Source organism: Trichosurus vulpecula, chromosome 7 (genome assembly GCF_011100635.1).
Source record: "Trichosurus vulpecula isolate mTriVul1 chromosome 7, mTriVul1.pri, whole genome shotgun sequence".
NCBI classification, from domain to species: domain Eukaryota; kingdom Metazoa; phylum Chordata; class Mammalia; order Diprotodontia; family Phalangeridae; genus Trichosurus; species Trichosurus vulpecula.
The window spans coordinates 273,158,342-273,179,388 of NC_050579.1; the positions used below are offsets into that span (position 1 = coordinate 273,158,342).

Genomic DNA, 21,047 nt, shown 5'->3' on the forward strand with positions numbered 1-21,047 from the left:
TTGAAAGAGCCCAGGAGCCGGATGGCTGATGGCCATCAAGGAAGCTTGACTTAGAGGTGTGAGGGGTGTAAATTTGGGGTGAGAACCTCTCTGCCCTCTCTCAGTCCCCAGAGCCCAGGGTGTGGCCTGGCCGGTCCACTATCTTCTTCCAACCCTTCCTCCCAGACTGCTAAACTTTGTTTTGTTAAACCAAAATAGGAGAGGCTGGGGAGTGTGGCAGTAAGCCCAGGCTGGGGGTGGCGGGAGGGGGAGTGGGCATGGTGGGAAGGGGAAGAGAGAAGGAGAGAGTATCAGGGCCTCTGCTTGTCCAGAGAAATGGTCACTGCCCCACAGAGAGCCTGGGACTTGGACTGCCTTTCTCCTCCCTCTGCTTTGATTTCACAGCCATAAGACTGTCACTAAATTCATTTCCTTTTTTTTTTTTTTAGTCTCTTTTTTGCTTTCCTTTACCAGTATCATAGCCCATTCTCCATCTCCTGAGATTCCCCATTTCACTAACTCCTCTTCTAGGTCTGGGCAGAAGGGTATTGCACACCACCTATGTGGGACCCATGGGGAGACTCCCTCTCCCCACTTCCCTGACTCTGAGCTTTGCCCTTCTTCTGGTTTATATCTCCATGCAAAGCAGAGTAGGCTGTGGTGTGTGCTGAATTGGGGTTGGGGGAGGGGGAGACTTGCTCCAGTTACTAAGGACAACACATTATGGTGTAGTAGGGAAGACACTCAATTTGGAATCAAAAGAGCTGGATTTGACTTGTGACTGCTGCTTGCCATCTTGTCTGTCATCGGGACACTGAAGTCCTCTAGGAGTCATTCTTCTCCCCCGTGACGTGAGGGGGCTAGACGGTGCTCACCAAAGCTCCATCCAGACCTTCCTCCTATGGTTCTCTCTTCCCAGGGTCCCCATCTTGGGGATGGAGAGGAAGCAGGGAGGGACCGTCGAGCTGGCATGTCCTTCCACCCTCATGGGGCTACTTACTTAGCCTACCTCACTTGCCCAGGTGGGAGCTGGTCCCCAAAGCTTCCTTAACCTTTTTTCCTTTGATCCGCAGATGTGGATGAGTGTGCTGAGGGCAATGGTGGCTGTCAGCAGAGCTGTGTCAACATGATGGGCAGTTACGAGTGCCTCTGTCGAGATGGCTTCTTCCTCAGTGACAACCAGCACACCTGTATCCAGCGGCCAGAAGGTCAGTCCCCAGAGGCAGAGAGGGACCATTTCCTTTCCCCGCCCTCCCCAAGCCCTTATTTCTATCACCTGCAGACCCTTCTATCACTTGCAGACTCTCCAGCACCTCAGTCACATGACTCCATTCTCCTACGTTCCCTTCACTATGTCCAAGGGTTCCATGAGGCCTTAGGCCCACAGGGTCACCGTAGGTTACGTAGGAGTCGGTGTAGAATTGATGTTGGGGAAGGGCTGAGATGAGTGTCTGTCCAGTGTGATGTCAGGCTGGCAGATAGTGTGGGACTAGAAGCTGGTGTGGAGTGGGGCTAAGGGCTGCTGTAAAGATAACAGCTAACATCAACGTAGTGCGTGCTATGTGCCAGGCACTGTGCTGAGTGGTTTCAGATTATTATTTCATTCGATCTTTACAACAACCCTGGGAGGTAGGTGCTGTCATTACCCGCCTTTTACAGAGGTGAAAACTGAGACAAACAGAGATTTGACAAACAGACAGGTCAAGTTTGTGCCCAGGGTCACACAGCTAGTAAGTGTCTGCGGCTGCATTTGAACTCAGGTCTTCCTGATGCCAGGCCCAGAGCTCTATTCATTGGGGCACCTGCCTGCTTAGCTGTGTAGGGTTAGGTATAAGCTCAGTGTGGTTATAGGACTGAAGTCAGTGTTAGGGTAGGGTGAGAATGAGATGGTAGTCGACATAGGTTTGCGAATAAATATAAAGCTGGGGTAGGTGTGGGGTAAGTGGGATTGTGGGCAGTGGCAGAATGGGGTTGGGGAATCAATGGGGTGCCCCGTCATCCAGATAGGGTATGACTCTAGATGCCTTTCCCTGGCTGCTCTCTCACTCACAGGGTTCAGTATTCAGTCCCTTATGCCTTGTGCTCAGCCAAGCATCTGAAGACCTTCGATGCTGTGGGTTGGGAGGGAGGCTGGGAAGTCAGATACAGAGCAGAGGATATGGGATGTTTTGGCTTGGGGTAGTGGCAGAGGGAGAAACCTGCTCCATCACAGATTCCTTAACTACCAACACTGAACAGTGGGTACCTCCCCTGTAAGCAACAAAGAATAGAAGAAGGTTGTGTATTACGTAGCTCCTAGTGACTTCACATCCTTTGAACTCTGACAGTGTTTACTATCTATCCCCTTCATTGGGCACATTTTACACTCGACCTTAGGGTGTCGGCTAACTTTTCATATGTACGTTTTATCTCCCTAACTAGATTATTCCTTGAAGGTAGGGACAAAGCCTACTGTGTATCCTACTATGTGTAAATGCTTAGTAGGCATTTCCTGGTTGACTGAATAGAAGGCTGATATTTCGGGAAGAGGAACAAAGAGGTGATGCTACATAATTTGAATGAACAGATGCTTAATCCAGGTTTATTGTGCCAACTGGTGCCTGCCATGCAGTGGCACTTTGGTGTCCATGGGAGTGTGCTAGGAATAAGGAAAGGCCTCTCAGATCAAGGGTTGGCCACCTGTCTCTAAGATCAAGTTGGGGGAGGGCTTAGACCCTTAATTTCAGTCTTCCTGATAACCAAGCCCTGTTCTCCAAGCAGTTCCCTGATTCCCTGTGCCCAGCTAGTATATTCTTCTTCCCCTTTAGAAGGAATGAACTGCATGAACAAAAACCACGGCTGTGCCCATATATGCCGTGAGACACCCAAGGGAGGGATTGCCTGTGAATGCCGCCCAGGGTTTGAGCTTACCAAGAACCAGCGAGACTGCAAATGTAAGTTGGTGTGCTAAAGGAAGGAAGAGAAAACTGGAGGGGATGGAGAGAGGGGCTCAGAGGACAGAGAATAGTGGAATATGGGGAAGGGGAGGAGAGGGGAGGGGAGGGGACTCTGAAAATGAACCACTAACCAAGCTGGGTCGGTGTTCTTAACTTAGGGGTAAGACCTAAGGAAAACTTAACCACTCAGCACCTCACTGTTGTCCTCTCCCCGTCTCACAGTGACGTGTAACTACGGCAATGGTGGCTGCCAGCACACATGCGATGACACAGAACAGGGGCCCAAGTGTGGCTGCCACGTCAAGTTTGTGCTACACACTGATGGAAAGACATGCATTGGTGGGTAAAGCTCTGGGAGAAAGAAGCATGGGAACAGAGTGGCAATTGTGCTCTGGGGAAGGGGTAGAGGTAGGGATCCCAAGTAATTACAGTAGCACCAAATGGGCAACCCTGGGCACAGATGCAGTTTGAGTAGGGGGAGGGTATCCTAGCCCAGCAGCCCTGGCGTGACAGACATCAGAAACCTCAGCTGCTCTGAGATGAAAGGGGATGGAGAGGGGTACAGCCTGCCATCTTGGCTGGAGGGGGAGGACTAGAGAAAAGAAGCCACTTGACCTTGACTGGGGGCTCAAACCAGAGAAGACCCTTGGGTGTAGCCAATCCCTGACAGTGACTGGCGGAGTTGAGTGAGACCTGGCACAATCCTCTTTGCACACCAAGGTGGTGGGAGAAGGGGGTGAGGCAGTCAGGCACCTTTCTCACTTATAGGAAGCAGGGCCTGGAATAGGTGGGCCAATGGTTGGGATTCTTTTGGCTCTAGGGACCTTTCTCCTTGTCTTTCTGTCACTTCCTTCTTTCCTCCTGCTGACTTTCTTTCTGGCACCTCCCCGTTGCATCCACTCTCTCCTCTTTTCCTTCATGACTTGAGAATGGTATTCCCTTATGACCCTTCCCTTCCTCAGCAGTCCTAGGTCTCTGTTCCCTTAATCTTTGCTTATCTGTATCTTGACGCCATTTCCTTAGTTCCTGAGCCCTACACAGTCTCTCAAGTCATAGGGTCAAGTTAATTCAGTCCCATACGATTCAGTTACTAAGTATTCAATGGATTCAATTTAATAGATTTAATGGATACACATTTAATGTAATCTATTCTGTGTCAGGAAGACAAACCAATTTCCCAGGGAGGTGAGGGAGGAGAGGGGGAAGGCAGTCACTCCAGAGTGGTGAGGGATCGCCCCCCCACCTTTTTTTTTTCACTTCTCTCCTTCTGAAGAGCTTGTTTTCATTGGTGGGTATTTCCGAACAGCCACCGTGAGTAATCACATGGCAGGAATCCTAATACCAGCTACCGTTTCTCTAGCACCTCCAAATTTACAAAGCACTTTCCCCACAATCAATGTTACTACCCTTATAGATACCAAGAAACTAAAGCTCCAGAGACTGAAGTGTTTTTGTCCAAGATCACACAGCTAGAAAGGAGAAGGTGGAATGTCTTAGACTGGTCCCCGCGCGTCCTCCTGTAACATTCTATATCAACAGTCTCCTCACCCCAGAGTTCCAGCCTGTATACCCTAGGCAGTACAGCCCCTTTCACAGACCCCAAGAAACAAGGTCCTTTTGTAGTCAAAGATCTCCATGATTTTTTTTATAACTTCCCTTAGTCACCTGTTCAAAGGACTAACATCCCTCATGATTCTTCCTCATTTAAACTTTAAATCCCTGCCACTACATTTTCTCTCTATGTATTCGTCCTCATTAATTAAGACTTTTTTTGTTATTCGTACTCTTTTTTCAGGCTGGATTACTCCCTTCCCCCACCTTCCAGTACTCTCTGGGGCTCTCTGCCCCTGTCCCACATGTCCCCATAGTCCTCCTAAATCATGAAGCTCAGAACAGATCCTTGGTCAGAGTCTGGGCCAGGCTTCAGGCTCGTAGAGAAATCGACTCGATTCTTTTTATTCAGATACCCCAGAGTCCTGCTTGCTTTTTTTTAAACAAAGATGCTTCACAGTTGATGCCTGTTTAGCTTAGGCTCCATTCTAAGTCCCGTACCCTTTTCTGCTGTCCTATCTCATGACCAAAAGAGAATGAAGCTGTTCCCTGCACAGTAGTCGGTCCCTTTTCCAACACCTCTCCCCTCCCCATAGAGAGTTAATTTTCTGTCTTTCTCCTGCTCTCCACATTCTCCCCATTCCAAGTTTATTAGTGGAAGGAGCCTTCTGAAGAATGTTTGGGGATGATAGGGCTCTTAGTCTATTTAGGAAGGCTGAGACAATTAGTCTCAGAGACAAGTAAAGTGCATTCAACTAGGATTTGGAAAATGGCAGTTTAGTCCATATCTTTACCATCAACGTGATGTGTGACCTTAGATAAATGGCCTAACTCTCTGGACCCTGAATTTCCCAACTATAACATAGAGAGGGTGAACCTAGCCTCTGTATGGTGTAGTTAGGAAAATAAGATCCCAGAAAGGAAGAGGCTCTGGAAATAAAGTGGCTGTAAGAATCCCAGGGTTTGTTATTTGGGGTTCTGCTGGCTCCAGTCCACAGGGCAGGAGCTAGGTGTCTCCTGCCCATCATCTAAACAGCTTTCTCACAATGTCAAACAGGGGAGAGGCGGCTAGAGCAGCACATCCCCCCCCAGGCCGTTTCTAATGGTAAATATATCTGCTGTCTCCACGCTCCCACACTCCCTCACTTGCTCGCTCGCTTGCTCAGGGAGGGGCTAACTGGCTGGGGGCTCCCACTAACTGCATGCCCCTCCAGGCCTGCCCCCACTTAGGTCTGGCTGGGCCCCAGCCTACCAACCAGGCTCACCCTGGCAACCTGGGCATCAGCCCTACTGAGGGGACAGGAGGGAACCTGGGTGGCAGGAATCCTGGGTCCCCAAGAGCTGGCCAAAGAGTCTTTGTCGGTCTTGCTTGTCTTTATTTCCTCCGGTCTGTTCCTTCTTCCTCCCTGCACCCCCAATGCCTCCCTCACCTACTTTTCCTTTGAATTCCTAACTATCCCTCAGACATAGCTGTCATTTCTTAGCTTTACCTGCACTGTTCTGTAGAGCTGAAGGTACAATCAGCTCCACTCTACACACTTCTCTGTGTAACCAGGGAGGGGTATGCTGATAGTCAGAAGCCATCTTCCCCCAAAGGGACATGCTTCTCAGGCCCCTGATCCCCCTAGTTCCATTCTTTTAACCCCCCAGTCCTCCAGAGCCCCGCCCCCCACCAGTGCTTTATCAAGAAGCCAAGGGTTGGTGCACTGGAGAGCCCAAGGACGAGAAACTTCAGTTCTCCTGACCTGGCCCTGGGGCTTGTCTGCTCTCCTGGAAATGGCTGCCCTGCTCTGATTACAGTAGCTAGTGCCTGGCTTTCTGGGACTATCTTAGAGGCATTTTTTTCTCAGCATCATTGTCTACCTTCTGTCTCTAGTGCATCACTTCCTCCTTAGGACCCTAAGAAGGTGGTTGAAAGAATGTTCCTATTCCCCTCACTTGAGGCTCTTGGTCTCAGCCCCACTTTCAGAACATTAGCTCCTACATCAAAATTGGGGTTCGGGGAAGATTTCCGGGTTCCATCTCAAAGTTCTCAAAATCCTCACACTGGTTTGGAGAAACCTGGGAGAATCTGAGTCTGGGAATGGGATGAAGGATACCCCACAGCAGTCCTGCATCCATTAAGATCCTACTTCTTTTCAGAAAGTCAAGGAGAAATAAAACAGAACAAAACTCTATGGTTTAGACAGTAGGAAGAGGAGGGAGGTGAGCTGGATAAGACACTGCAACTCATTTGAATAAAATAGCATCCCTTTGTCATGGTCCAGGCTCCATGTGCAAGGAAGGCATGGGACATGCCAGGGAGCTCTGAGTAGAGAGGTAGAAGTGAGATATTCCCAGGACGTTCTGAATCCTGGTCCTGCTCCTCATAGTAATAAAGGCAGGGCCTGAACTCATGGGTCAAGGATTACTCAAGCTGGCAGCAGCCTCTAGAGCTCATCTCTTCGATGTCCTGGCTCCTAAGCTTTGGCTGCTGCTGCAGGAATCCAGGGGTTCTTTATTAGGGGCTCCCCTAAAGCTAAAACCTAAGAAAGAAAAAGAAAAAAAATTGAGAAGAGCCCACAACCTTACTGGGCCACCTATTTTCAGTACCATGCATGGTTATAAAGGGCCAAGTTTTCCCAAAAGAGGGGCACCAGCCCCAACCCTCTTCCTTTCCCCAGATAATGATTCCTTCCAAGACTGGAAGAGCCATAGAGTCAGGGCAGAGGTCACAGGAGGAACATAACTTGAAAGTAATGGTTTTTATTGGGTCTCAAACGATCTCTGTGACTCTCCATCTCTCTCATCCCACATTCCCAAAATGTTCTGCCCCCCTGCGCAATTTCTCTTCCAAATCCATCCTCCCCCAAACCCTACAGATGTCCCTGCTGATGAAGTGAGGAGAGAAGATGCCTTTATGAGCTCGAGAGCATCTGGCTCCATTCCATCCAAGACAACACAGAAGGAAATAGGCCGCACTGGGAGGGCTTTAGGGTTAGATGAGATGCATTTTTGGATGCTGAGGGTGGAAGGCACTGGAACCACGAGATGTTGTGCTGTCCCCTCTAAAGATGAACAGGCACTTTTCAGCCTAGGATAGTTCGAGAAGGACAGGAATGGGCTCGGTGACCTCTGAGGGTACTGGGCCCAGCCCTTTAAGAGTCGGTGCCTAGACCTGCCCCTCCCCCATAGCCTCAGTTAAACTCTCTCCCCTGCCCCACCCCCACCAGTGTTAAAAGAAGGGGATGGAGGATGGGAAGAAAGGGGAGCCCTATCTACTCATCTTTGTTGCTGAGAGACAGACTCACTCTAGCTCCCTCCACCCCTACTTGACTTTTTCCCCCTTTAAACTCCTCCCACCCCTGCACCCCCCTTCAGCACATTCCTGCTTGACAGCTCTGGCTTGTACCTGCCTCACTGCTGTCCACCTTGTTTCAATCAAGTTGGGGGCAGGGAAGCTGACTGCTTGGCGGCACTTGCAGGGGGGAAGGAGAGGGGGAGGGGAGCCTGGACTCCCAAGATTTCTCCTAAGACTGAGTGAGGGCGCTGAGTGGGTCGAGGCCTCCCATTCTGGACCTCGCCTGCCTCCACCGACCTTCGGTTTGGGGCTCCACCTGGTCAATAACATTCTTTTCCCTCCTCCCTCACCTCCTCCCCCAAAACAGAGACGTGCGCCGTCAACAACGGTGGATGTGACAGCAAGTGCCATGACGCGGCCACCGGTGTCCACTGCAGCTGCCCTGTGGGCTTCATGTTACAGCCCGACAGAAAGACTTGCAAAGGTAAGGAAACCCCCAGTGAGGACTCAAGCCGGGGATGGGGAGGAGGGGAGAGACCGTGAGCCAGGAGTCACTTCCTCCGGACGGCATCTGAGGCCCATCGAGGCTGGAACTGAGTCTCCCAAGCCTGTGCCCATGGAGGACCCTCTGACTGCAGAGAACAGAACACACACCTCTGTCCTACAGCTGGTGACGGACAGGAGCCAGGCTACTCACCTCCCATTAGGGGGTGGGGAGAGTGGAAGAAAGAGTGGACTCTTTTAACATACGTGTCAAAAATTCTTCTTAGAGGATACTCTTGCTCACTCCACCCCCAACTCTGTCTCACACCATCACAGAATTATGGTATTTAGGAACTAGAAGAGAACTTAAGAGATCATCTTCTCAGAACCCCACATTTTTCAAACTAAGAAACCGAGTCTTGGTTCTCAGTGGAGGCAGGGAGGTTGAGGGGTAGGGATGAAAGGTAGATTTTTTGCAGATTGAAATCTAGGTATACATTTAAATTAAATCTAGTTTAATTATATATTTATTTCAATTAAATTTCATTTATTTCAATTATATATCATTTAAATTTATTTAAATTAAATTTCACATATATACATATATATATACTTTTTAAAAACAACCAAGTCCTAGAGAGTTAAAGTGACTTGCAGAGGGTCACACAGTTTATTAGTGGTCTGTCACTAGAGCAAGGACGAGAGCCCAGCCCAGGTCTCCCATCCACATTTCTCAGCTCAGTCCAAGGGGTACAGTAACGTAATCTATTTCTGTCATTTTTTAGTGCCCCCTCCATTCTACCCACTTCCTAATCCCATCCCTTTTTTCCTCTCTCTTCTTTGCCCTACATCCTTCACCGTGCTCTCATCCCCTCCTAACCTTTCCCCTTTCCCCCTACCTTGTTAAGGAATTGTGCCAGTAGTGATCGGCCCACTCCTAGTCTGGAAAGCAAAGGCAAGGGGAAAGGGGAAGCAAGGGGAGGAGGGGAGGCAAGCAGTTTACCTCCTGGCTGTGCCCTGGTATCTGATGTCATAGGCACATTCTCTGCCTGTTTTGAAGAGGTTACCTCTGCTGCCTTGCACCCCTTAAGGACCTGGGGAGGTATTTCTCACATTTTCCGTTGCTCGGTTGTCTCCCTTTCACCTTCATCTCCACCCCTCTAATAGCCAATTCCATGGGGGAGGAGGAGTCATACTGAAAGCACTGACCATCATCATTTATTCTATTCCTCCTCCACTTCATCCCCTCCTTTTCCCAGGAAAGGCCAGTGGGGGCTGCTCTAAGCTTTTTGGCCTCTGTGGCACAGCTGCCATAGAAGGGGGAGGGGTGGGGCACATAGGTCAGACAGCCAGGGTTAGGGGGCTTCCGGCTTGGGAGGACTTTTGACAGGTATGTTAAGAGCAGAGTAGAAGTCTTCCCTCTGCTCTCCCTCCTACCCTCCCAACTGAGAGGTGAGTAGCCTGGGTCCTGTCTGTCACCAACTCAAGGAACTTGACCTCGGGAAGGAAGCAACTCCTACTCCCCCTTCTCCAGGCTAGTGCTGAAAGCTGCCTCAGGCCTGATTCTCTCCAGAACCCTTCCAGCCTAGTCCCCCTGCTTGGCCTCTGATCACCCCCTCAGTTACCTATCACTGGCTTCCCCTCTCTCTCTCCCTCCCATTCTGGCCCCTTTCCCAGTTTCTCCTCCCTCTGAGCTTTCCATGCCACCTACCTCTCAACTCCCACCTTCGCGTCCCTTACCCAGGCCCCCCTCTTCATCCTCCTCAGCGTTCCTCACACTGACACTGCTGAGGGGTAAAGGAAGAAACTCCCTATTTCACCTCTCAAGTACCTTCATGGGGAGGGAGGGAGAAAGAAAGATGAGGCTAAATGGTCCCTGGTTCCCTTCTCCAACTAGACTTCTGCTTCTGCCCTTTTTTCTCTTGGGGTCCTAGTCCACTCTCTGAGAGCTTAATGGTCATCTCCCCTACCCCCAATGCCTCATCTAGGAACTCAGCCCCAGGAAGGAGGAGGAATCTTTCAAGCACAGACTCCCTTAGAATAAAAGGAGAAGGGCAGGCATGGAGTCTAAGTAACCCAGAGCCTGTCCCAGGTCCTGTGACTCTCTGTGACTCTCCCTTGTTACAATGTGCTGTTGCGGTTTTTTTCCTGCCCCTCAGTCTTCTGGGTCTTCCCTTATTCATCTCTTTGCTTTTCCTTGTTTTTATCCTTAAAATCCGTCCGACTCAGACATAGACGAGTGCCGCCTGAACAATGGGGGCTGTGACCACATATGTAGAAACACAGTTGGCAGCTTTGAATGCAGCTGCAAGAAAGGCTACAAGCTTCTCATTAATGAGAGGAGCTGCCAGGGTGAGTATGAGCTTGGGAGAGAAGTCATGGGAACAGGGTTGGGAGAGAGACTGTGGGGATGAAGGACAGAGTCAGGGGCAAAGAGACAGGGAAGTTTCTTTATTTGGGGGAGGGGGGAGGTAGAAGAGGGAAGGTGGGCATCCAAGACCAGGCAGACACTACAATGACCAGTGACATGACATGACATCCCCTTCCTTCTTCCCTGGTCCTTTAGGACCTGAACCCCTTGAATTCCTCAGTCTTCACCTTCTGGTGCCACTTATCATTCCTCTTTCCCTCCTCCTAAATCTAGGCAGGGATCCACTAAGGACATGGACTGCCTCTCAGCGTTGAGGATGAGGGTGGGGGGTTGTGGCTGGGTTCTGTCATTCTATAACATCCTGGCAGGTGGTAGAGGTGGGCATGGGGTCTAGATGCCAGAGCACAGGTTAATAGGCTTCAATCCCTGGGGAGCACTATTTGACTGTCCCCAATCTTGCCCCTAGATATTGACGAGTGCTCCTTCGACCGAACCTGTGACCACATCTGTGTCAACACCCCAGGAAGCTTCCAGTGTTTCTGTCACCGAGGCTACCTGCTCTATGGGCTCACCCACTGTGGGGGTGAGTCAGAGACCTTTTGCTGTTAACACAACCCTGTCTTTATCTCCTAGCACTTCGTGCCCTCCTTAGCCCACCCAGGGTCCTTACCTTACACCAACCCAGTGTGACCTCATTTACCAAATGAACTAATCCCACTCTGTCCTTCTAACTGTACATACATGTGTATTGGTGCCTGAATGAATTATGATGGAAAGGAAAAGACTAGGACAGGTTCCGGGAGGTAGGACTCTTGGGTCCCCAATATATATCCACCCTCACAGGAATTTCCACGTGACAACTCACCATCATAACCTGTCGGCCCTTGATGTCTTCCCTTACTCTGGACAGCATGGATGGGGAGACTGCTGGGGGTTCAGAGGGAGAAGCTGGTGCACACTGGCATAGAGTGCTTCAAGTTTAAACAGAACTAAGACATCCTTCCCAGGCCATGGGCAAACATCCCATGTGGCCAATTTCCCAAAAATATCTACTGTGGTGCCAATACTTGGAAACACATGGACCTAGATCACTGAACCCAAGCAACACAGCTCGAGCCACTCATGCTGGCCTCACTGTCCATAAGACCGATGATCAGTATCCTTCCAAATAGCCCTAGATCACAAAATACATTGTCCTCCCCCAAGCATACTCAGAGAGAGCCAAGGACTCGGGAGACTTCAACAAACTAAGCATCTCTGACATGAGGGCTCCCTCTACTGGTGAAGGCTGCAGTCCCTCTGTGTCTTAGTGTTCCAGAAATGCTGTGGCCAACTCTCCGATGAGAAGTCTCTCTGAACTTCGCTAGGCTGGACCTCAGAGGACAGTAATAACATCTGTCTCTGCACCACGTCTGACATGCTTAAACGTACTGATACTTAAATCCGTCTTCCTTTGGGGGAGGAAGGACTAGGCAGGGGCAGTGTTACATGCCAAGAGAAAAGATCTCCAGTAATAATGAGGTCCTAGCCATGTACCCAACGTTCCTGTTTACATTATAAGCAGTTGGGTGTCTGATCGTAGCGACCTGCCTGTAAGGCCCCCAGAGCTTCCTCCTAACCTTTCCCTTTGACTCCAAAGCCCAGTTCTACAGCTGGTTTGGTTGAGAATAGAACAAGTCCATCATAGTGTGGGTATTTGGGGAATAGATAGAGCTAAGAAGGAGCTTTGAAGGCAGGGTTAGGGTAGGTTCCAGGGAGTGGCTATGGACGGAAATGACTCTGGGCAGGAGATGGACCATGACTCACCACAGTCCAACCTGAACTCAAATTTTCTGTATTCACTTTTTAATAAGTCTGTGCTTTCTCATAAGTTCTAACCCTAGAACAGTTCTGAAATCAGTAACAGAGATGAGCTGCCAATGAAAAGCTCCACTGAGAAAGCAAATAAAAGCCAACTTCAGGGGTGACCACATCAGGGTTTGGCTAAGAGCTCTTTTCTGTCAAGAACTGTTTCTTTCCAGGCTTTCTTTGGGGCTGCTAGTCATCTTTGGGACTACTGGAACCCCAGCAGAGTTCCTCCATGCCCCAGCATCTCCTCCCTCATGCCTGCCTCCTGATGTCTTCCTTCTGTCTCCAGATGTGGACGAATGCAGCATTAACCGAGGAGGCTGCCGTTTTGGCTGCATCAACACCCCTGGGAGCTACCAGTGCACCTGCCCTTCAGGCCAGGGACGCCTGCACTGGAATGGCAAAGATTGCACAGGTGTGTAGTGCCCTCTGCCGGCCATGGTGGGCACTGTGCCTGCAGTGAGTCAGAGCTAGGGACTAGGGAAGGTGGCAGGTGGAGTGCTCTCCATCCTGAGTCAGTGACTGTAGAGGGTGAGGCTCCCATTCTAACCAGATGAGGGTGGAAAGGAAGGTTCTAACAAAGAGCACCTAAGACAATATAAAGAGCGGACTAAATTGTAGTTGACTCTCTTACTTCCAAGAGCTGAAGTAATGTCACCGAGAGTGGGAAAATCTAGAGGGGGCAATGTCTGCTTTACCTTATCACTCCTACTTCCACTCTGGAGAATACATACATTAGGGCCCTGTCTCTCCTCCCAGAGCTGGTGAAATGCCAGGGCAGCCTCGGTGCCCCTCGGGCCACGCTCAGCTGTAGCAGGTCAGGCAAAAAGGACACGTGTGCTCTGACCTGCCCCTCCCGGGCTCGATTTCTGCCAGGTAAATGAGTTGGTGATGAGAAGACTGTGGGTGTTGGGGGATGATATCTGGAAAGATCCCAGGGGGTCCCGACGATCACCCTGTTCTTCCTGGGGTCCTTCCAGCACCGTGAGCTTTTGGGGGTGGGGAGCGGGTCAGATCTGTAACATACTCCTCCCCCCAGAATCAGAGAATGGCTTTATGGTGAGCTGCGGCACGCCCAGTCCTCGCTCTTCCCAATCCAGGAATGGTAACACCACCAGTACCCACCATTGCCTCGGTGAGCCCCCACCCCAATTCCCACAGCTGCCCACCCTCTTTGGAAAGCCTCATTTCCCTCTCAGGTTCCCTGACCCCAGTACTCGTGATGCTTTTAATGCTGCACGCTAGTCACCGTTGTGTCTTTTTGTAATCTATCCTAGAACATTCCTCCTCAAACCTTACAGACTCAACCATGTCTTGCCACATCCTCCAAATCCCTACTCTGTTCCCTTCCCTCATTACCTCCCTCAGCTACTCATTTCCCTCCTCCCCAAGCCTGGGCCAGCACTTGGACTCATCTGCACCCTTGATTCTATTTAGAAACAGCTGCGCTGTCTGTCAAACAACGAGCTTCCTTCAAGATTAAAGACGCCAAGTGTCGCCTGCACCTTCGAAACAAGGGCAAGCTGGAGGAGGCAGGCCGAGTCCCAGCATCAGGTCAGGATTCTGGAATAAGAGGCAGGAGGCTCAATTAAAAGGGCGCTGAGCCTTGAGTCACAAAACACGAGTCCTGACCCTTTGCTCTGATGCTGGCTATGCTGTATGACCTTGGGCAGTTCACTGCCCCTCTGGGCCAGCTTCTTCATCTCTAAAGTGAGGAAGTTGGCCTAGATCAGGGGGTTCTTAACCTTGTTGTGTCATGGACCCTTCTGACCTTGTGGTAAAGAATATGGGCCACTAAGAAGGCTTTTAAATGCACAGAATAAAATACACAGGATTACAAAGGCAGCCGATTACAATGAAATATCACTATCAGACGATCTTAAAAAGCCAAGTTCACAGAACTCGTTAAAAAAAACAAACCTCTGGATGATCTGTCCCTTCCAGGCCTAATGTTCTTTAATTCTATGTATGCTGAAGCACCGTGCCCTACCTCCCCCCTCACCTCTGTCCCTGTACTTTTCTGGGTTCTGTTCCTGGTGCCCCATAAATTCTCCAACTTATGGGTTCTTTATGCTCCAGAGTCTGGGTCAGATCAGATAAAAGAAAAATCACTTGCAGAGATCCCTACACACAGGGTGGGCAAGGGATCATATGATTTAGAATTAGAAGAAGACCCTTCCAAGACTTCCAGTCTTGTGTCTGAAAAATAAAGGCGATTTGGAGGTACAGGCAGTCATCCATCAGGTAAAGCCAGATGCAGGAGATGGAGAAATAGGATGTGAACATCTGAGCTGGCTTCTTTTGCTTAGTTGAGGTAGGTTTTAGGATTGGGGATCTGGGATGGGACCGAATTGTTCTCCTCTCCAGGTGGGACTCCCTGTTCTGACTGCCACGTCACCTTTATACACCTCAAGTGTGATTCATCCCGTAAGGGGAAAGGACGCCGTGCCCGGACTCCTGGAAAGGAAGTCACCCGTCTCACCCTGGAACTGGAGGCTGAAGTCAAAGCTGAAGAAACCACAGGTAGAACTGAGGAAGCTAGGAAGGGGGGGGAATATGGAAGGTTAGAGATGCAGGCATGAGATGGGAAGACCAAAGGAGAAGAGCTGGGCATACAAGGAAATCGGGAGTGAGGAATATGGATCATGAGAGCACTCCCTTCCCCAGCCACTACATACTTAGAGCTGCTCCACCAGCACTCGTCCCATCCTGGCTGCTGGCTGCTCCTCATCAGATCCTTTTGCACATGGCCATTCTTCTTGACCCCCTCCCCATCCATAGCTTTTCCGCCGATAAACACACATGCCCTACTGCTCACGGCTGCTTCCTTCCACAGCAAGCTGTGGGCTGCCTTGCCTCCGACAGAGGATGGAAAGGCGGCTGAAGGGGTCGCTGAAGATGCTAAGGAAGTCCATCAATCAGGATCGCTTCCTGCTGCGCCTCGCAGGCCTGGATTATGAGCTGGCACACAAGCCAGGCCCGGCTGGGGAGCGGGTAGAACAGGCAGAGGCCTGTGTGCCTGGGCAGCATCGTGCTGGGGTCAAGTGTGGTAAGAGAGTGTAATGGGGGTACAAAACTGGGGGCGGGGTGTGGGGGCACAAAGCAGGGGCTGGCTTGGGAAAGGGAACAGGCATGGATTCTTGAGGCTACCCCCTGCATTATTCCTGACTATTTAAATTGCCCCAGTTTTTGTCTTTCCAAATTTCCAACCTATGACCATTCCATGTCCTTCTTTCTGTCTCACTCATGTCCCTTAGATCTCCAAGTACTAAGGTTATATATATATATGTATATGTATATGTGTATATATATATACACACATACACACACACACACACACACACACACACATACACCCACACACCCACCAGGCTGGGTTCATATTCTCTTACCACTCCAACCCATATCACATACCTTCCAAATAAGATTTTACTTTTCCTCCATGGGGAGAGGGTCCTAATTCTGGGGGAATGGGAGGGCAGTCCTAGGGCTGGGGGGGGGTGGCTAGCACGGCCGACTCTCCCTCAGTCAGCTGCCCGCAGGGAACGTATTACCACGGCCAGACGGAGCAGTGTGTGCCATGCCCACCAGGCACCTTCCAGGAGAGGGAAGGGCAGCTCTCCTGCGACCTGTGCCCTGGGAGTGATGCCCACGGGCCCCTCGGAGCCACCAACATCACCACATGTGCAGGTGCCAGGGGAACAAGCAATCCAGCCTGGGGTGGGGTGGGATAAGGGAAGCCCGTGGGCATGAAGTTCCCTAGGGGACAGGACAAAGCCATAGGCTGCTACCCAAGTTGGTGCCTCATGCGCCCCTGCCCCATGGGGCTGGGTGAGCCTATGGGCAGGGCCTGAGGACCCCCCCCCATCAGAGTCTGGCCCTTGGGTTATTGCAGGTCAGTGCCCGCCAGGTCAGTACTCAGCAGATGGGTTCAAACCATGCCAGCAATGCCCACGTGGCACCTACCAGCCTGAGTCAGGACGAACACTATGCTTCCCATGTGGTGGGGGCCTCACCACCAAGCATGAAGGGGCTGTCTCCTTCCAAGACTGTGACACCAAAGGTATGTGAACTACAAACTCCGTATGATTGTAGACTTAAGGACTTTGGCCATCAGGCCAACTGCCTCATTTTACAGAGGGGGAAACTAAGGCCCAGAGGGGGTAAATGATTTGCCCAAGGTCATGTGGATAACATAGCAAAACCAGGATCTGAACGGAGGTCCTCAGACTCTCCTCACTCAGTCAGATTGCCTCTCAGCTTCACAAGGCCTAGGTACCCCTGCCCCCGCACCAGCTGAAATTCCAAATTTCCTCTATAACCCTTCCCTTCACTACAACCTTGGGAGGGAAGTGGAGCGGTGACTGAGCACACACAAGCGCAATGTTTGACGGCACTTAGGCCAGTAAATACTGGCCCGATGCTCCCTTCCCATCACCAATTAGGATTGCTGTCATCAGGTGGTCTTACACCCCTGGTCATCAGAATTGGCATCACTCGATTGCCTTCGCCTCCATGAACTGTCTGCAGTAATTATCAAGACACTACCATGCCTGCCTGCATTAGTGAAAAATCAGCATATGTTCGGAGCCTGCAGGGGGGGTGGGGGGGGGACGCGGGGCGGGAAAGAAGGACACAACCTGGGTGGTAGGTGGCCTTTGGCGGTGGTTGTTCTGTCGCTATTGCTGGTATCCACCTCTTCATGACCCAGTTTGGGGTTTTCTTGGCAAAAACACTAGAGTGGCTCACCATAGCCTCCAGCTCATTTTACAGAGGAGAAAACTGAGGTAAACAGGGTCAAATGACTGGCCCAGGGTCACATATCTAATATGTATCTAAGGCCAGATTTGAACTCAGGAAGATGAGTCCTCTTGACTCCAGATCTGGCACTCTGTCCACTGTGCCACCTAGCTGCCCTCTATCAAAGGTTGCCATCCCTAAACAGAGAAGCTTAAGTACAAGGAGGAATAGCTAAGACCCTTCAACAGGGCTGGAGCCTGGAAAGGAATTCTGGTCTCCAGCATCCCAATTCAGTTCAGCTGAAGGCAACAAATCTTTATATATTTATAGGAAGGGACATAGAAAACTTATGAGCGCAGGGCTATTGGGAGGCAGGTCAGGACTCTAGTCCCTGCCTGAGTTGGTGTCCTTTGCACCCCCACCCCATGAGACCGGATGATACTGTGGTCCCATGCCTTAAGACCACTCCGTGGAGGGCTACTCTCAGCTTACTGCACGTAGGTCACCGTATATTTGACTACTGACATAGTTGAGCATCCAGCTCCTTCCTCAGACCTACTTGATCTTCTGCTTGTCTCTTCTTCCACAGTCCAGTGTTCCCCTGGCCACTACTATAACACCAGCATCCATCGTTGTATACGCTGTGCCCTGGGTTCCTACCAACCTGAATTTCGCCAGAACTTCTGCACCCGTTGCCCAGGAAACACTAGCACTGACTTTGATGGCTCCACCAGCGTGACCCAGTGTAAAAGTATGTGTTAGGATCAAGCAAGAGGGAAGGGACGGTGGGTGATGGTACAGGGAAGCAGAAGTGATTGGGAGCAGTGGGTTGGCAGGGACGGGGAAGGTGGTAGGGCTAGTGATGAGACACACAGGGAAAAACTGGAGGGGACTGGAACAAGAAGGGACAGGGTTAGAGGGGTAATGGGCAGGGAAGCTTCTCTTTCTACTTCTTTAATACTCTCATATACACTGTCACAGCAAAATCTCCTCCTTGGAGAGCAGGTGCTGGGGAGGCAGGGTGGTTGGGGAAAAGAAAGGCAGGAAGAAAGATAGATAAAGAATTTGGAGAGTGATCCCAGAGTCGTCCTATGACCATCAGGTCACCCCAAGAAGGCAACTCCTTTGGCACCATGGTAACCCACAAATCCCATGCTTGATCACAGCCTCTGCCCCGCTGAGGTCCTTTGAGATTCCCCTATGGAATCCTTCTAGATCCTTGCATTCTCTCCCCATCTCAACACCCCTGACATTAACGTCTCTTCCCATCCCTGCCCTATCCACCTGGGCTTGGTCACAGATCGCCATTGTGGTGGGGAGATAGGTGAGTTCACCGGATATATCGAATCCCCCAACTACCCTGGCAACTACCCAGCAGGAGTGGAGTGCACCTGGAACATCAGCCCACCACCTAAGCGAAAGATCCTCATTGTTGTGCCGGAAATTTTTCTGCCCTCCGAGGACGAGTGTGGGGATGTCCTTGTCATGCGCAAGAACTGTGGGTAGTAACAGAGCTGTACCGGGGTGAGGGAGCTGGGGAGGAGTGAAAAGGGTGGGAGAAGGAAGCAAGCAGTAAGGCAAAGAGAGAAGAGATGGGGGACCAAGAAAAGAAGGGAGGGACCCTGGGTGGGGGGTCAGGGAGAAGAGACTGAGGAAAGAAGGTGCTAAGAAATTTTGCCTTTAAAAAATTTTAAATGCCAACATTTTATTATTCTCTGGGTACCAGTGTACCATAGAGACACTGCACCAGCACAATGGATAACAGATTTGTGTATGTGGTAGGGGGTAGGAGAGAGGGGGCAACGACAACTCCAGTTTCCCAAGCTTTTGTCAATCTGATGCTTTCCGTCCAGTTCTCATCTCTAAGCTCTCCTCCTAGGTCAAACTCTGCTCACCTCCTCTCCTAACCTTGTTACCTCCCTTTCCTTTGTGTCCTCAGCCTCCCCGTCCTCAATCACCACCTATGAGACATGCCAGACCTACGAGCGGCCCATCGCCTTTACCGCTCGCTCCCGAAAACTCTGGATTAACTTCAAAACGAGTGAAGCCAACAGTGCCAGGGGCTTCCAGATACCCTATGTCACCTATGATGGTTAGGAGGTCAGGGGTGTGGGGGGCTTATATTCTCTTGAGTTCAGTGAGAGTCAAGAAGAAAGCCCAGGGAGTGAGCCAGGAAGTGGGCAAGTTCCCTATCCCTGAAGCTTACCATATCTGTTGGCTTTGCAGAGGACTATGAGCAATTGGTAGAGGACATTGTGCGAGATGGTCGGCTCTATGCCTCCGAAAACCACCAAGAGATTCTGAAGGTGAGGAAAAGAAGGGGAAGTATATATATAGGGGGAAGGCTAAGGGAAAGGATGGTCATGAATAGGCATTGGAAGGATTACAGGGTCATACGACCAAAAAAGAAATCAGCAGGGTTCATAGTCTCAACTCCACCACTAACTAGCCCTGAGCCTCATTTACTCTCCACATAAGGAAGATACTGGCCTCTATCATTTCTAAGACCCATCCAAGCTCTAACATTCTATGATTCTTTGATCACCTATAATGATGAAGGCAGCCAGGTGGCACAGTGGATAGAGCGCTGAGCTTAGAATAAGGAAGACTCATCTTCCTGAGTTCAAATCCAGCCTCAGACACTTACTAGCCGAGTGACCCTGGGCAAGTAACTGTCCCTGTTTGCTTCAGCTCCTCCTCAGTATAATGAACTGGAGAAGGAAAATGGAAAACCCCTCCAGTATCTTTGCTGAGAAAACCCCAGAATGGGGTCGCGGAGAGTCAGATATGACTGAAACAAAAGCAGCAAGGGTGAAGAAAATGGACATTCTAATTCAGAAGATGGCTTAGAACCAGGCTTCCAGTGCCACAAAGGAGTCAGAGTCAATAAACATTTATGAAGTTCCTAGTCCATGCTGGGCTAAGGACTGGGGATACAAAGATCCTCCCTGCCCTTGAGGAACTTGCTAAGCAGGCAGGGGCATGATGAAGTCTTGTAGCCAGGGCTGAGAGTGATCTGAGGATGTGTGAGCTTCTGAGTTGATTTCATCTTGTAGAATGATGAGTTTCTAGAAATGATGAAGTCCAGGAAAGTAGGAGGGTGGGAAATGAGGAGGATTCCTGGGTACCATCTTTATGTAATGGAGGATCTGGGAGGAGCTCTCCAATGTCCAAAGCACTAGGCAAGGGGCTTAGAATGATTAAAAGGGAGGCCTGGGGAGGAGGAGGCAAGCCATTAATTAATTAACTCAACAAATATTTGTTGAACACCTAACTGTGCACAGTATTTTGCAGGTCCCAGTCTTGGTATTCATTTACCTATCACCCTCATTTTGCCCACTCCGATGTTCCCCTTTCCTAGCTTTAAGGCTAATATACTCAGTGCTCCCTGTTGTCCTCTGCAGGATAAGAAGCTCATCAAGGCCTTCTTTGAAGTGCTAGCCCACCCACAGAACTACTTCAAGTACACAGAGAAGCATAAGGAGATGTTACCCCGATCCTTCATCAAGCTGCTACGCTCCAAAGTTTCCAGCTTCCTTCGACCTTACAAATAGCCCTCCCCAGCCTCACAGACCCCAGCTTCAAAGCTCCCTGGTTGCCTAACCCTCATAGCCCAACAGCCCCCATCTACCGCCAAGGAACTCTCTCTTTTTGGGGAAAACAAATATTCACTATGCAGACTACTTACTTTCCTGTTCTGTCCCTCCATCTCCCTGCCTTTCTCTCTCTCTAATTTACCCATTTTTCCATTTCCTACATGCTCCCTGAGTGTTGGAAAAGCCATTCAGCGCTAGCTCTGTCCCCCTAAGGGAGGGAAGTAGCAGCCCCACCAACTGACCTTTTTCCTAGCCCATGCTCT

The 21,047-nt window shown here is 50.4% G+C and overlaps 1 protein-coding gene across 1 annotated transcript in view; it reads left to right on the forward strand.

Moving 5' to 3' along the window:
- The window catches only part of SCUBE3 (signal peptide, CUB domain and EGF like domain containing 3), a 46,357-nt gene extending 25,615 nt beyond the window's left edge, over window positions 1–20,742 (forward strand). Inside the window, exons 4-23 of the mRNA XM_036767933.1 lie at window positions 1,053–1,187; window positions 2,787–2,912; window positions 3,138–3,254; window positions 5,524–5,571; window positions 8,114–8,230; window positions 10,459–10,581; window positions 11,067–11,183; window positions 12,738–12,863; window positions 13,208–13,324; window positions 13,488–13,583; window positions 13,886–14,002; window positions 14,816–14,971; window positions 15,285–15,497; window positions 15,977–16,138; window positions 16,344–16,511; window positions 17,778–17,939; window positions 18,489–18,686; window positions 19,128–19,280; window positions 19,415–19,494; window positions 20,593–20,742. Of these exons, the coding sequence (XP_036623828.1) occupies window positions 1,053–1,187; window positions 2,787–2,912; window positions 3,138–3,254; window positions 5,524–5,571; window positions 8,114–8,230; window positions 10,459–10,581; window positions 11,067–11,183; window positions 12,738–12,863; window positions 13,208–13,324; window positions 13,488–13,583; window positions 13,886–14,002; window positions 14,816–14,971; window positions 15,285–15,497; window positions 15,977–16,138; window positions 16,344–16,511; window positions 17,778–17,939; window positions 18,489–18,686; window positions 19,128–19,280; window positions 19,415–19,494; window positions 20,593–20,742 (2,681 nt within the window). The remainder of the gene's footprint in view (window positions 1–1,052; window positions 1,188–2,786; window positions 2,913–3,137; window positions 3,255–5,523; window positions 5,572–8,113; window positions 8,231–10,458; window positions 10,582–11,066; window positions 11,184–12,737; window positions 12,864–13,207; window positions 13,325–13,487; window positions 13,584–13,885; window positions 14,003–14,815; window positions 14,972–15,284; window positions 15,498–15,976; window positions 16,139–16,343; window positions 16,512–17,777; window positions 17,940–18,488; window positions 18,687–19,127; window positions 19,281–19,414; window positions 19,495–20,592) is intronic.
- Window positions 20,743–21,047: the final 305 nt, after the last annotated feature.